General features: G+C 37.3%; 1 protein-coding gene across 2 annotated transcripts in view; it reads left to right on the forward strand.

Moving 5' to 3' along the window:
- Positions 1–14,600, forward strand: part of CMC1 (C-X9-C motif containing 1) — an 87,468-nt gene that overhangs the window by 46,241 nt on the left and 26,627 nt on the right. The window contains exon 1 of one of the 2 annotated variants that reach the window (XM_027040876.2): positions 11,303–13,710. The exons of the other annotated variant lie outside the window; for it this stretch is intronic. Within the exon in view, the coding sequence (XP_026896677.1) occupies positions 13,599–13,710 (112 nt within the window). The 5' untranslated portion in view covers positions 11,303–13,598. Of the gene's footprint in view, positions 1–11,302; positions 13,711–14,600 lie in introns of those variants that run through there. 2 annotated transcript variants of the gene reach the window in all.

Genomic DNA, 14,600 nt, shown 5'->3' on the forward strand with positions numbered 1-14,600 from the left:
AGGCTTCAAGTCCCACTTTTTATTTATTTATTTATTTATTTTTTTAATAAACTCACCGAATTTAGCCGCTTTGGCTTTTAAAACCAAACATGGGAGTTAGTCTTTCCTGCATGAGCTCCCAGGTGCAAGGGCCGGTTTCTTTGCCCTCTCCATGTCCACAGATTTCTCCCTCCTGCAGATAACCACCTCCACCTTTCTGACCTTCTAACCTTTCAGATACAGCTTCTTCTCTATGTTTAGTTGTGGAGTCTGTTCTGCCAGACTTCCCACTGCTTTCTGGTTTATTGACTGGAATGTGGATGATGTGTAGTTGTAAATGTGTGACTGGGTGAGCTCAGGTCTTCCTGCTCCACTATCTTCCCAAGCTCCTCCAGCTTATGAGTATTTTTTCTAACAAAAATTCATAAATATGGCTATCGCTTAACCTAGCATTTCCAGCGGTAGCTATGTCTCTTAAGGAAATGATCAGAGATGTTCAATAAAATACACATCGTATGTTCAGTACCACATTATATGGAATATGGAATATTGCCCAAACTTAGATGTCAACAGAGTCTGGTTGATTATATAAAATGTTGTAGGACGCTGGGTGGCTCAGTCAGCGAAGTGTCTGATTTCGGCTCAGGTCGTGATCTCACGGCTCATGAGTTCGAGCCCTGTGTCCGGTTCTGTGATGCAGCTCAGAGCCTGGAGCCTGCTTCAGATTCTGTATCTCCTTCTCTCTGCTCCTCCCCAACTCGCGCTCTCTTTCTCTCTCAAATATAAATAAACATTAAAAAAAATTAAAAAAAATGTTAAAGGAAATGATATGTATGCGTTTGCAATCCTAATAAACCCATCGTTGCAATGAGTCACTAGACACAATACGTTTTTTTTATTCCGACGTTGGCAGTCTACAGTCTCCTGGCACAGTCTGGCCCAGTGCCTGTCTCTGTGTTTTACTGGAGCACAGCTCTGACCATCACTTCAGTATTGCCTGTGACTGCTGTAGCAGAGTCGCTGGTTGCAGCAGAGACCGTATGGTTCACAAATCCTAAAATATTTACCGTATGACTCTTGCTGAAAAATTTCCTGACCCTTGGTTTAATTACATGAGAAGACACAAGAAGGGCTATCCAAAACTAACCCATTCTGTAAACCTGGAGCACCTCCCATGAACCAAGCATTTCACATACACTACACTGTGTACATCAATGTGACAGAAGCAGATTCAGCCCTTGTTCTTCCTGAGTTTAAGCAGGGGAGATGCTTATTTAATAAGCAGTCAGATTACTTACTTAATAAGTACAAATAAGTATTCAAATTGAAGTTATGGGTGATTACTAATTATGACTAATAATTATGAAGAAAGAGGGCTATAAAGTAATGCTGGCAGAAGTTACTTCTAGGTGTTGGAAGTACTGGTGATTTAAAAAATTTTTTCTCAGGGCTCCTGGCTGGCTCAGTCGATGGAGCATGTGACTTTTGATCTCAAGATTTTAAGTTTGGGTCCCGCGCTAGGTGTAGAAATTACTTAAACATAAAGTCTTTAAAGAAGAATTTTTTAAAAGCTACACTTTTTCTTAAGTTTTCTAGAATTATTTTATATTTGGCAATTATTTCTTGATTGGATTTAGACCGAGAAGATTAAGAAGATAGGGGCGCCTAGGTGACTCAGTCGGTTGAGTGTCCAATTTTGGCTAAGGTCATGATGTTGCGGTCCATGAGTTTAGGCCCTGCGTCCGGTTCTGTGCTGACAGCTCAAAGCCTGGAGCCTGCTTCGGATTCTGTGTCTCCCTCTCTGTCTGCCCCTCCCCTGCTTGCATTCTCTCTCTCTCTCTCTCTCTCTCTCTCAAAAATAAACATTAAAAATTTTTTTAAATAAAAATAAAGAAGATTAAGAAGATAACCAGACACTTGCTGAAACTTTTTTAAAACATTTTTTTTAAATACTGCTCTTAATTTACATAGTTCATGTTAGTAGCATTCTTCTTACATATTTATTGACTGCCTTTCACATGTTCAACACTGTGAGAAGTGTTATAGAGGCAGAGTAAGGAGACTTGGTTTTAAGAAATTAGTCTGGTTGGATGAGAGACAAACCAGCCATACATAAAATAGAATTACATCATATAAAGCAATTTATAATGAAATACCTGCATGTTAGTTTAGAAAAAAGAAAAGCCAGTGAATTCTGATTTAGTCAGGTGAGACTGAAAGTAGAACATGGGTTATGAAGTGGACCTTAAAGGGTGGCTGATGATTTGGGTGAGTCCAGGGATGCTGGAAAAGCCTTTTTCACCATAGATTCAGGGTTGAAAGCCCTGAAGTAGTAGTGGGTGTAGTGGGTCTATACAGCAGTAGGGAGATTGACCTTAGGAGACCGGCAGTGCATTTGAGGGATAATGACCAGTAACAACTGGGGGTCAAGCCTGATTTCGGAGTGCCTTAAAAAACCTACAACAGGAGTTTAGATTTGTTTTCCAGTAAGAAACCAGAAGCATCTGAAGTCCGCCCTTTCTTCCTCCCTGCCTTACTTTCTTCCCTCTCTCCTTTCTTCTTTCCTCCCTTCCCAGGAAGAGACTCGATACAAACACAGTTGAAAGAAGGTTAGTTCTGCAGTAGAACACAGGACATCCTGATAAATTTCCTTCCTAAAATCTGGCTCTCTGCATTCTTTTAAAACTAGAAGGTATTGTTCATTAAAGTGACAGGCAGTGATGTGTGTTTGCCAGAGCTAAAGGGACACCCCGTCTCAGGCTGCTGTAGCATAACCGCTGGCATTTATGAAAAGTGTCAGGCTACTGAGTGAGGATGAGGATGAACTGCAGTGTGGCACTTCCACAGAGTTAACTGTGACATAGCTTTTTTTTCATTTTTGCAGTTATCCTTAGGCACGTGTTATTATCCTCTCTAGACTGATTTGTCACATTTTTAAAATACAACATTTTGAGTCCTCAGAGCTAAAGAAAAACCTTCTTTGATCTAAGAATGGTGAAATAGCTAAAGAGCAGCATGTTCTCTTAATTTAATGGCAGTTGATTTCTGCTGACCTAATTTGAAAGTTCACCTTGGGAGGCGGCTTCTCCCCCCGCACCCCCCCCCCCCGTAGTTTTATTCTGCATTCTGATGTAATACTCATGCCCTTACCTTTAAAATGCATGAACGAATAATGTGTTTGCATTGAATTTTTTTAACCCTTTGATTGTGCCCCATAACCCCAAAGCCAGTTGTAATGATAACCAAACTAAAAAATACAGCACAAATTTAAGTCTGAATCCATACTATTAGATGTCTTTTTAATTCGAAACATCTCTATTAGCAAAGTTTGAGAAAATCTTAATTGGATTTATTAGGACATATTTATGTAAGAGTTTCAGGTCACCATGCACAAATTCAGCTTCCTCTGGACATTCTAAACTTTGCCATGTGCTTACTGTAAATTATTTCTCTAGTTCAACCCCATATTTACACCTCCCTAGTCAGTAACACTGCCAAAGAGCCAAGTATTACATAGAATTTAAGTAATGGGGAGAATCTTTAAATGTCATCTTTTTCAGTGTCCTTTCTGTAAGAGATTAGGTAATTGACTAACCTTAGTTCAAACCATGGGTTAATATCAAATACATGATTAGAACCCAGCTCTTCGTGCATTAACATTGTCTCACTCTTTGAATTGTCTTTCTAAGCCTATTGGATTCTTGAGCTCAGATAATTTCCTTTCCGTTCTGGCTGTTCCAGACAAAAGCCCTTTATTGTGGTGGAAGATACCTTTATTGGACCAGTAGGAGCAATTTTATTCCAACTCCGTGCAGATTAATGCAGTTAGACCCCTTGCCTACTTTTCTCATTCACTCACCTACACGAAGTAGATCATCCGAGAAGAGTCAAGACTGTATTTGGAAATTTGAAACTCTGTTTCTTTTTCTCTTTCTTTCTCTTTCTTTCCCTCCTCCCCCCCCCCCCCCGCCTCCTCCTCCTCCTCCTCCTCCTCCTTCTTCTTTTGCTGTTATATGATCTCATTTAATCCTCATGAAAGTTCAGATCATAGGACACTACCTCAAAACCTGTCTCAGCCACCTTCTGTCACCCTGGTGTGGAGGTAACAGAGTAAAGACCAGTTTCTCCATATGGCCTTGGCCATGTCATATGAAAGCTGAATTTGATAGAAAGCTCTCCCTGTCTTTACTACTGTTTACTCCTCTGTTCTTCTGCTTCTCCTTCCTATACTTTTATTCTCTTCTCTCCCTGCTTAATTTTCCGTTCGTCCCTTCTCAATTCTTCATTTGTTCATTTTTTATCATTTGATACCTCTTATTTTTTTTAAGTTTTTATTTAAATTCTAGTTTGTTAACACATAGTGTAATAACGGTTTCAGGAGTAGAATTGAGTGACCCATCACTTACATATAACAGCTATTGCTCATCACAAGTGCCCTCTTTAATACCCACTTTAAAAGGAGCTGGAGATTTCACTGAATCCTAGATTGTGTCAATAGAGGGTAAAAACTTAAGATATGTTACATCCTGTTCTTTGCCCAATATATCTCCCAAAGATATGCCAGGCTCATAAAATTTAAACTTCTGAAACATTGAAAAATTCTGATCTTATTGAAGGTTTGACCTACCGCACTTTTTATGTACTAGTGTGAAAAAGGTATTTTTGTTTTTCTCTTATTTTGTCCTCGAGATGAGACCTTATATGTGGTTGAGTTTATTAAGGAATTCTAATTTCATTAGTACCCCATGATTTTCAGAGTGGATCTATTTACTCAGTACCTCACTGATAAAGGCTTCATGTAGTTTCTTCTGTATTATCTTTTTCTTTCACATCCTCCCTGATGAGATTCGAATTGTCATATTCTTATGGTAGAACCTCCGCCCTGCCTTTACGATTTTATCCTCTCACACTAGATCAGTAGTCCTCAACCTTTCCTATACATTAGAATTACCTGGGAATGTTAAAAATACCAGTGCACAGGCTACTCTCTACAAAGAAAGGTATTGGTTTTTGTGTTTGTGTTTTTTTTTTTTTCAGAGCTCCCAAGGTGATTTGAATGTGCAGGCAAGGTTGAGAAGGGATTGGCCAGACACAGAATTGCTCTTTAAAGTAGCACGTGGCAACAGGCCATGTGGATTTTACTTCTGTCTTCAGTTCATTCTGTGTATCTTAAAGTTACGTACTTCACCATCTAGAGCACTCTTCCATATGAACTATAAGCTTGTTGTTATTCTTGGTTGTGGGTATGTGTGTGTATCTTGGAAGTTGAGCCCCAAATTATCTGGGTCAGCCTTCAAATTCTTTTCTAGTGGGCCAAAGATTCTTAGGAAATGATGAACCCAAGGATGCTCTTGCAGTCTTAAACCTTGATTCCCTTTTTATCCTATCCTACTCCCTGTCCCCCTTTCCTGTTCTGAAAATTACTGACCTCATGGCACAAACTTCACGCTTCTCAGCAGCCTCTCTCTTCTCTGTATTCCATTAGTCCATACTTAATTTGTCATATTTCATATACAGATTCTAACCTACGTGAACAGAGTTTGATGTGTGATCATTTTGGATCCGTGAGTCCACAGGATGTCATGTGAATAATTACAAGTAATTGCAAATGTGAATAGTTTAGAAAGTTAGTGAAGAAAATTATTGTGACATGGAGAAAATGTCTTTAACCAGCATGTGCATGTATTCTCTGCCTTCAGGAGAATGCTGGTTCTGGCGCTGAGCCACTGGTGACATACCCTGGTGGGGAGGAAGGCCTTGTGTGGTTGCACATTTACAGTCAATAAGTCTTTATGGATTGAATTAAAATTTTGTTCCAGTTAACAAGTACATATTATAAAGTAAATATACAAGTCTGAGAGTTGATTGTTTAAAAACCTTTTTGGATTAAAAAAAAAAAAAAAGACAACATGTGTAGGGGGGTGCCTGGGTGGCTCAGTTGGTTAAGTGTCCGCTCTTGCTTTCAGCTCAGGTCATGATCTCACAGTTCGTGAGATGGAACCAGAGTCTGCACTGACAGTGCAGACCTCTCTCTCTGCCCCTTCCCTGCTCAGTTTCTTTCTCTTTCACATAACATAACATAACATAACATAACATAACATAACATAACATAACATAACATAACATAACATAACATAACATAAAATAATAAAATATTAAAAAAGGGTGGCTCTGTTGGTTAAGTGTCTGATTTCGGCTTAGGTCATGATCTTATGGTTTGTGAGTTCAAGCCCTGCATCGGGCTCTGTGCTGACAGCTCGGAGCCTGGAGCCTGCTTTGGATTTTGTGTCTCCCTCTTTCTCTGCTCCTCTCCCACTAGTACTCCGTGTCTGTCTCTCTCAGAAATAAATATTAAAAATTTTGTTTAAATAAAGTAATAAAACAAAGTAAAAAACCACACGTAACTAATCAAATTATCAAGTTGCTTTTGTAATCCCATGTGTCATGCAAGTAAATGCCCAGCTCATTCTGTTGTGTTACTCTGCTGGTATATACATATTAGACTTGTGTATGCCTAATTTAAGCCGTTTCACTAAAAGTTAAATATAGCGTTGTTGCATTATACAGGTTAGTGGCCTTGCTAGCTAGTATTCTTTCACAGTGATATATTAACTCCTTTTTTTTTTTTTTTTTTTTCTTTTTTGGTACATCAATGTTGTGAGTGGGCCTCTTTGAATGTCAGCACTTGTACCTCATGATAAGGAATTAGCTTAGAAGGGCAGTTAGGAAACCTCGTCACATTTTTGACCCTGAGGGAAAACTGATTTTCTTATAGTGGGTTATACTGGGTAGTTTATATAGTGTTAATTGTTATGAGATTAAGTTCTTCACCTTCTTTTCCTATAAATTTTAACGCGCCCTTTAATGAATGTAAAGTTATGCAAAGCATTTTTTATTAAACAGACTTGTTAAGTATGGCTTTCCTATCTGTTACTTCGTCCTAACGGGAGTGCTGATATTCTGATACTCATTTATGATCTGTGCTATTCAGGATTATGCCTCTAAGAATATACCATATTCTTCATCTTTGAATTATCAGTGTTAAAGAATACACTCAATAATGCTATTTTTGTATTAGTGGGTGGAATATCTTTGGTTTCTTCTTTCCATTTACCTTTTGTTTTAAAGAAGTTCCAAGGTATAAGGAAAGAGGTCATGGTATCCGTAAAGCAGTTAGGAACTGAAGTGTATTAAGAAGTAAAAATTGAAGCTCAGTTGCCCTCTAGGGGTTCAGTTTTAACACAGCACATGCAGAAATCATTTAATGAGATCTTTTGGGGGAGGGGTAGATCTGCTGACTAGAAGAGTTCTGTTTTTTGTTTTCTGTTAGAGTGTGCCCAGTCAATGGCAGGCCGATTTTAACTGTTTTTTGCAAGTGAGAACATTCTGAGTTTGTAACCTACTGATAATTAAACATTCTTGTTTCTTTTGGTTTTAAAGTCAGAGCACCTATGCCGTAATAATGCAACCACCATCAACATATTTTCAAGAATAATTTGGTGACCAATCTACAGATTGTTTTCTAACACTCGTATCTCTCCTCAGTGTTGCCTCGATAACACTTCAGGTCGGCTCCCTCCCTTTTCTGCCCAAACCTAATAAAGACATCAGTGAAATGGTGTGATCGTGAATCTTTCTGCTTTCATGATCATGAAATTTTTTCCTTTTGGTTTCAGCACCTTTGATCGGCATCTTTGTCTGGATGGGAAGAGTACTTGTGGTTAGAAACACCCTGGTTATTGCCTCTCTAGTCTAAACAGTACCCGGCTTGGAATTGCTTGAGTTTCCAATGGATTTTTGTTGGAATCTGTCTCTGGTGCAAAGTGCCCTACTTTGTAATTGTACAGTTAGACTTGCTGTTTGGTAAGAGGGAACAATTTTTTGTTGTTGTTGTTGAAAACGTTGACTAATCTTGGACTTGAATAAGTGGTAAATATGGAGTTTATTTTGTGTGCATTTATTTAATATTTGACATTTTGAATATTTAAGCACATTTCTATATCAAATATGAAAATTCACATGGTGATTGATGTATTTTCAAAAGATTGTGTGTATTGTGTGTGTATGTTTTCATAATGCTCTTTTATTCCCTTTAAAGGATGGTGTAAAACTTTATTTCTTTTAATATACAGCATTGTTTCCTCTCATTATATTGAGCTTTTTCCTTTTTTATTCTCATGGCCATGGAAAAACCTCAGTTATTAATTGTCAGAACCTATTTTTGTACCATTAATTTGTCATTTTATTTTTATATTTCAGGTTTTATCTATTTTAATATCAAATATACCATTAGATGTTGATATGTATATGTATATATATATATGTTAAAATATTAAACTGTCTATGGTATGGATTTAGTAGCAGTTATTAGCTAGTAGTCACTAGGCTCATTGCTCCCTAATTTTCTTAGCACTAGTCATATTTCAAATGCTCAATAGCCAAGTGTGGCTTGTTGCTTTCACATTGGACAATGCAGATTATTGTTTCATTTCCATTATTGCAGAAAGTTCTTTTGGGCGGCACTGGTATAGACCTATGAGTGATCTTCTTCAGTGTATGTCTTAAAATATCTGAAGATACTGGTAGTCTCCTATGTAAAATGAATTGAAACATGAAAACATTTTATGTCTTTATAATTTTCTTTTATCAGAAGAATATTTTGGAAATAACTTTAATTGAAACTGATCTCATATGAACTAATGTTACTTTTTTGTTTATCTTAAAGGTCAGCATATACTTTCTGATTATGAACTAAGTGATATCAAATGTTTTAATAAAAAATTATATATTTTGGGGACACCTGGGTGGCTCAGTGAGTTGAGCATCCGGCTCTTGATTTTGACTCAGGTCATGATCTCACAGTTCGTGAGATCGAGCCCCATGTAGAACTCTGCGTGGACAGTGCGGATCCGGCTTGGGATTCTCTCTCTGCCTCTCCCCTGCTCACATGCTCACTCGTGCGCTCTTTCGCTCTCAAAAATAAATAAACTTAAAAAATTATATATTTTTGGAATGTGTAAATACATCTACTTTATCTCCATCTTGTGGTAGAAATACATGGAAGTCCTGTTCTTAGGAGTCTAGTGAAGCCATGTTCATCTTTACATTGATTTATCATGCTCTTTCCCATCACTGTAAATGTAACATTAAATGTTGAGGGTTTATTAATAAAGTTTTAGGTCTTATTCAATGAGTCAACTAACGTAATTTTAGATTTTATAATTACAGTGAAGGGCAAAAACCATAATTACAACTGTCATTCTGAATGTGTTGGAATATCAAAACAAGGGGTGTAAATACTTTAATCATAGTTGAGAGGAAGAACAAATAAATATTTAGCTGCTTACTTGCAAAAGTACTTCTGTCTTGTTAAAGAGGATTTTGATGAATGTATTTCTATGGTAAATCTATGAAGTTTCATAAACTCTTTCTTACTGAAACAATTAAAATAATTTTCAATTTCATCGTTTCTAGTGTTTAAACGTGCTCATTGCCCTTTGGTGGATGATTGTAACTGGAAAATTATTTTTGGAGGTAAAGGAGCATTAAAACACTTTGTAAGCTGCAGCATTCTTTGTTTTTTTTTTTAATCAATTAATTTTTTAATTTACATCCAAGTTAGTTAGCATATGGTGCAATAATGATTTCAGGAGTAGATGACTTAATGCCCCTTACCCGATTTAGCCCATCCCTCCCTCTCACAACCCCTCCAGCAATGCTCTGTTTGTTCTCAATATTTAAGAGTCCCTTGTGTTTTCTCCCCTCCCTGTTTTTACATTATTTTTGTTTCCCTTCCTTATGTTCATCTGTTTTGTATCTTAAATTCCTCATATGAGTGAAGTCATATGATACTTGTCTTTCTCTAATTTCGCTTAGCGTGATCCCCTCTACTTCCATCCACATAGTTGTGAATGGTTGTAAGCTGTAGCATTCTATATACATGCATAAAATTCTCTTTTTAAAATACCTAATATGAGGGGCACCTGGGTGGCTCAGTCAGTTAAATGCCTGAGTCTTGGTTTAGGCTCAGGTTATGATCTCACGGCTCCTGGTTCCTGAGATTAAACCCCGTGTCTGCACTGACAGCATGGAGCCTGCATGGGATTCTGTCTCTCCCTCTGTCCCTCCGGTGCTTGCTCTCACTCTCTTTCTCTGTCACTCAAAATAAATAACATTTAAAAAATAAAAATAAAATACCCAATATGAAATATTTGATTGGGAAGACCACATCAAAGTTTTAAAAACATATTTCAAATAAGATTTATTTGTATCACCCTTTCATTTTATTTTTAATTAAAACATTTCGGGACACCTGGGTGGCTCAGTCAGTTAAGCGTCAACTCTTGATTTCGGCTCAGCTCATGATCTCACGGTCCTGAGATTGAGCCTTGCATCAGAATTTGAGCTGAACGTGGGGCTGCTTGAGGTTCTCTCTCTCCCTCTCCCTTTGCCCTTCCCTGCTTGTGCTTGCACATATGTGCTCGCTCTCTCTCTCTCTCTCTCTCTCTCGAAATTAAATAAAAAATAAAAATAAAATTCAAAATGTTTTAAATTTTTTCAACTAAATATATTTAATATTTAAAACTTCCTATTCTTTTAGGTTGTCTTTAAATTTATGAGTTAAGACTAATCAAATTTACACAGCAGTATTAATTTAGAGTTAAGTTCCTATATAGAAAAATCTGAATGCTCTAGAAATTCTGAAAAAAATGTAGTAACTTTCAAGATGTTAGGAAAAACTTTATGTAGCAGATAGGCTTTATGTTTTGTTTTATGTTTTATTTTACATTTTAGCTAGGTTAGATTTATATAGCTTTTTAAAAATTCAAATCTGCGTATCTTACTGAGTATTGGGGATGAAATAGCCTATAAATTGTTAACATCTCAATACCCGTCTGTTTAGAAGATATCCCAAATAGGAGTTAAAAACATGAAAGCTGAATATAGCACAACGAATCGGTGGGACAGCAAGCAGATTCACCTAATTATGTAAGACTAGTTACAGTTGAGGTCATGTTTTGGTGCTTCTTGAAAGCCAAGCAAAGAAGTCTAAACTTGATGCAATAGAAAACAGGGATTTTTCATGTAGCAAAGATTTTTATTTCAGGGAAATTCTGTGATCTGGGAAACTTAGCATCAGATGGAGCCTTTGAGAGTAATTAGTCCCAGTTCAGGAATCTTTACAATAATATGTGAAATTTTCCATTTTCAGTACCTCTATCCCAATTCACGCTTTCAGTAGTTACTTTCTCCTGCATAATATTGTTATTAATTTTTTAGAAAAATAGCATCAGTATTTTAATATAAATTATAAATACTCCATTTATATAATGTAAGGAATATAAAAAAGATGAAACCCCCCCTCCAAAACTTTACCCTAAATCTCAACATTCACCGATACAGGTATCTCTCTGTGAATGTATGCAGAATGGATTACATAAAAGGTGCTATTTTTTTCAAGTTGAATTTAGCAAAACAAAACTGAGCTAGACTAAAAGAGTTACTGAAGTTCAGGTAAATTTTCTTGATTAAAAACTATATTACGTCTAAATGTGCCTCAAATCTCAAGAAAAAATATTATCTAGAGCCATTACTCTTGAATCACTGTTATGTCTTAAACTTCATATAATAGTTTGGGGCAGTATTGATTGATTCCTTGGTTTGAAAGTGTAATTATATTTCCCCACATCTTGCTTTTTAGGTTCCTTTTTTTGTACGTTGTATTTTTATATCGTTGACATTTATAATACTTATATTCTTTTCTGTAATCGTAAATTCAGTGCTAACCACCTCTTCTCCCTCTCTTATTTCTTTGTTTTGATTCACTGCTTGATTGGCTAGATTTCATTGTCAAATAGTTTAAGAAGAATCTTTGGGTTTTAGAATCCTAGATATCTATCATGTTTGGAAATGACTACTTGTTGCCATATACAGGTATAAAATCGTTAGGTCATATTTTTTTTCCCTTAGAAATTTGTACACATTGCATTAGTATTTAAGGCGTTGAATGTTGCTCTTGGGATTCTGGGTCCAGCCTGATTTTCATCCACCTTACAACCACCCTACCATAGGGGTTTTGATTGGTCTTGGATAGAGAAAAATTCTTTTTTTTTTTTTTTTTTTAATTTTTGTAATGTTTGTTTATTTTTGAGAGAAAGAGAGCGTGAGCAGGCAAGGGGCAGAGAGAGGGAGACACAGAATCTGAAGCAGGCTCCAGGCTCTGAGCTGTCAGCACAGAGCCCCATGCGGGGGCTCAAACTCACGGACCATGAGATCATGACCTGAGCAGAAGTGAGCCTCTTAACTGACTGAGCCACCCAGGTACCCCAAGAAAAATTCTTTTTCTATTCTTGAGTTAGGTCACTTAACTAGACTGTATCTTAGGTGTTTATTCTTTATCAGTGCTTTTTGGAATATACTGTGTCTTTTTGATTTGCAGATTCAGTTTTTTGTGTCAGAAAACCTTTATTAAATTATCATGTAAAATATTATTTTCTTTTTTGAATTCTCTACCTCAAAGATACCAATCATCCTTAGAACTTTGAAATAGGATTATCACTTGATGTTATTTGCTATGTAACAAATTACCCCAAAACTTTGTCGCTAAAAACAGCACATATTTATTGCCTCACAATTTTGTGCTAACATGACTTAGCAGGGTCCTCTGCTTTGGTCTCTCACAATGCTGCAGTCAGCGAGTTGGCTCAGGGTCTGCACTCTCATCCGAAGCCTCAACTGGGGAAGCTTATTCAGTGGATGTTGGCCACATCCAGTTCTCCCAGGGGGTGTTGTGCTAACAGTCTCAGTTCCTTGTTGACTGTTGTCCAGAAGCTACCCCTCTGTTCCTTACCACATGAGCCTCTCCCTCATGGTAATTTTCGTCATTAAAGCACGCAAGCTGGGAAGGCAGAGGAGCATTTGCTAACAGCACAGAAGTCATGCTCTTATGTCGCCTAACCATGGCAACGACATCCCATTCTTCACCTTGCCTGGTTCTTTAATCAGAGGGAAACCACTAGGTTTAGCCTGCTCTCAAGAGAAGTGGCTTAGTTTATTCTAGGACATGGATACCAGGAAGCTGGGATCATTTGAGACCATCTTTGAAACTGCCTACCACATACTGATTTTCTGTTTTTACATTAGCTTTTAAAATTTTTTCTCTATATTTACTGTGGTTATCTAAAGTCATTCTTATAAAATCTCTCACTGAAATTTCAGCTGTGTGTAGTTGATTCTTTATGTATTTCTAATATATTGACACTGTTACAGATTTGTTTAGGTCTTTAATTTAGATTTTTACCTCCTCTTAAATTTCCCTCTATTTTATCAACTATTCCCAAAGTCTAGCTTTCTTGAATTTATATTTTTATTAAGTTCTCATATAGTGTGACATTGGAGATGAATCTTTTTTCCTTAGGGGGTGTTTGCAGAGTTGCCCCGCTGTTTCTCTGAAAAATTGTGGGTGAATCTCTTTAACACTCCTGCCACCTTTCTCTAATATGTTTGTGTTCCCTTGTGGTATAGTGTGAGGGCTGAGGTGTTCTTCTGTGTACTTTCCTGAAGCCTGGAGGGAGGGGGAGAAGGAGCCGTGCAGTGTTTTTGTTAAATAGCCTTCAGGAATGTTTCTTTTCTTCCTGTGGGGTTACTTTTGGGTTATCCTATCTATTAAGCATGGAGCCTTGAAAAATGGCGTACTCTGGGCTTTTCTACCCCTGCTGAGATCCTATGAAGGTGGGTAGAGGCTTTTATTTTAAGAGTTTTTGTTATGTTTTGTTTTGTTTTTACTTTTCTCTAGGATTCATACTTAGGCCCTCAGTCTGCTGCTCTCAAGAATAAGGAATGCTATTAGTGGAGATTCTCAGGACTTTTTAACTCATTTTTTTTTTCTTCCAGTGTGTTCTAAGGGGTGGAAATGGGACCAGGGGCCATGCCATGCCGAGCCTTGCCATGCTGAGTTTGCCAGAGTCCTTTCTTTCCTATTTTGAAGTTTATGGCATGAGACGGTACCTCTTTCCTTGTATTGTGGCAGCTGACCAATTTTTCCTCTTTTGAAACTCCTTTTGTTTATCTTACTGAAGAAGAGTTTATGAGCTTGTGGTGTCCTGTGATTTTTTTGCCCAGAACTATCCTCAATATCTGTTGCCTGAATTGTTTTATTAGCATATAGACTAGCTTTCCCTATCTAGAAATTTGTTTTCCTTCATTTCCCCTAACTTTACCCCAAGTGTTGCTAGGTAAAACTTTCTGAAGTATACAGTTTAGTTCATGTCATTCTCCACTGCCTATAGGAATCAAGTCTAAACTCTTATATGTAAGGCCTTCCAAGATTTTATTTAAGCTGACTTTACTAATCATAGTCTCATTTCCTTTTTGGAGCCTCATTTCTGGCTAACTTGAAAATTTTTCTCTTTTGCCACGCACACCCTGGGTAGATTTCCAAGATGTGGTTAGTGCATAACATGGTGTATACAGTTGACTCTTGAAGAGTATGGGGGTTTGGGACGCTGACCTCCTCCCCTCTCCCCCCTACATGGCTGACAATCCATGTATAACTTTAGACTCTCGTATCTTAACTATTAATTGCCTACTGTTGACCAGAGCCTTACCAATAACATAAACAG

The sequence above is a fragment of the Acinonyx jubatus genome, chromosome C2, assembly GCF_027475565.1.
Source record: "Acinonyx jubatus isolate Ajub_Pintada_27869175 chromosome C2, VMU_Ajub_asm_v1.0, whole genome shotgun sequence".
In the NCBI taxonomy this organism is placed as follows: Eukaryota; Metazoa; Chordata; class Mammalia; order Carnivora; family Felidae; genus Acinonyx; species Acinonyx jubatus.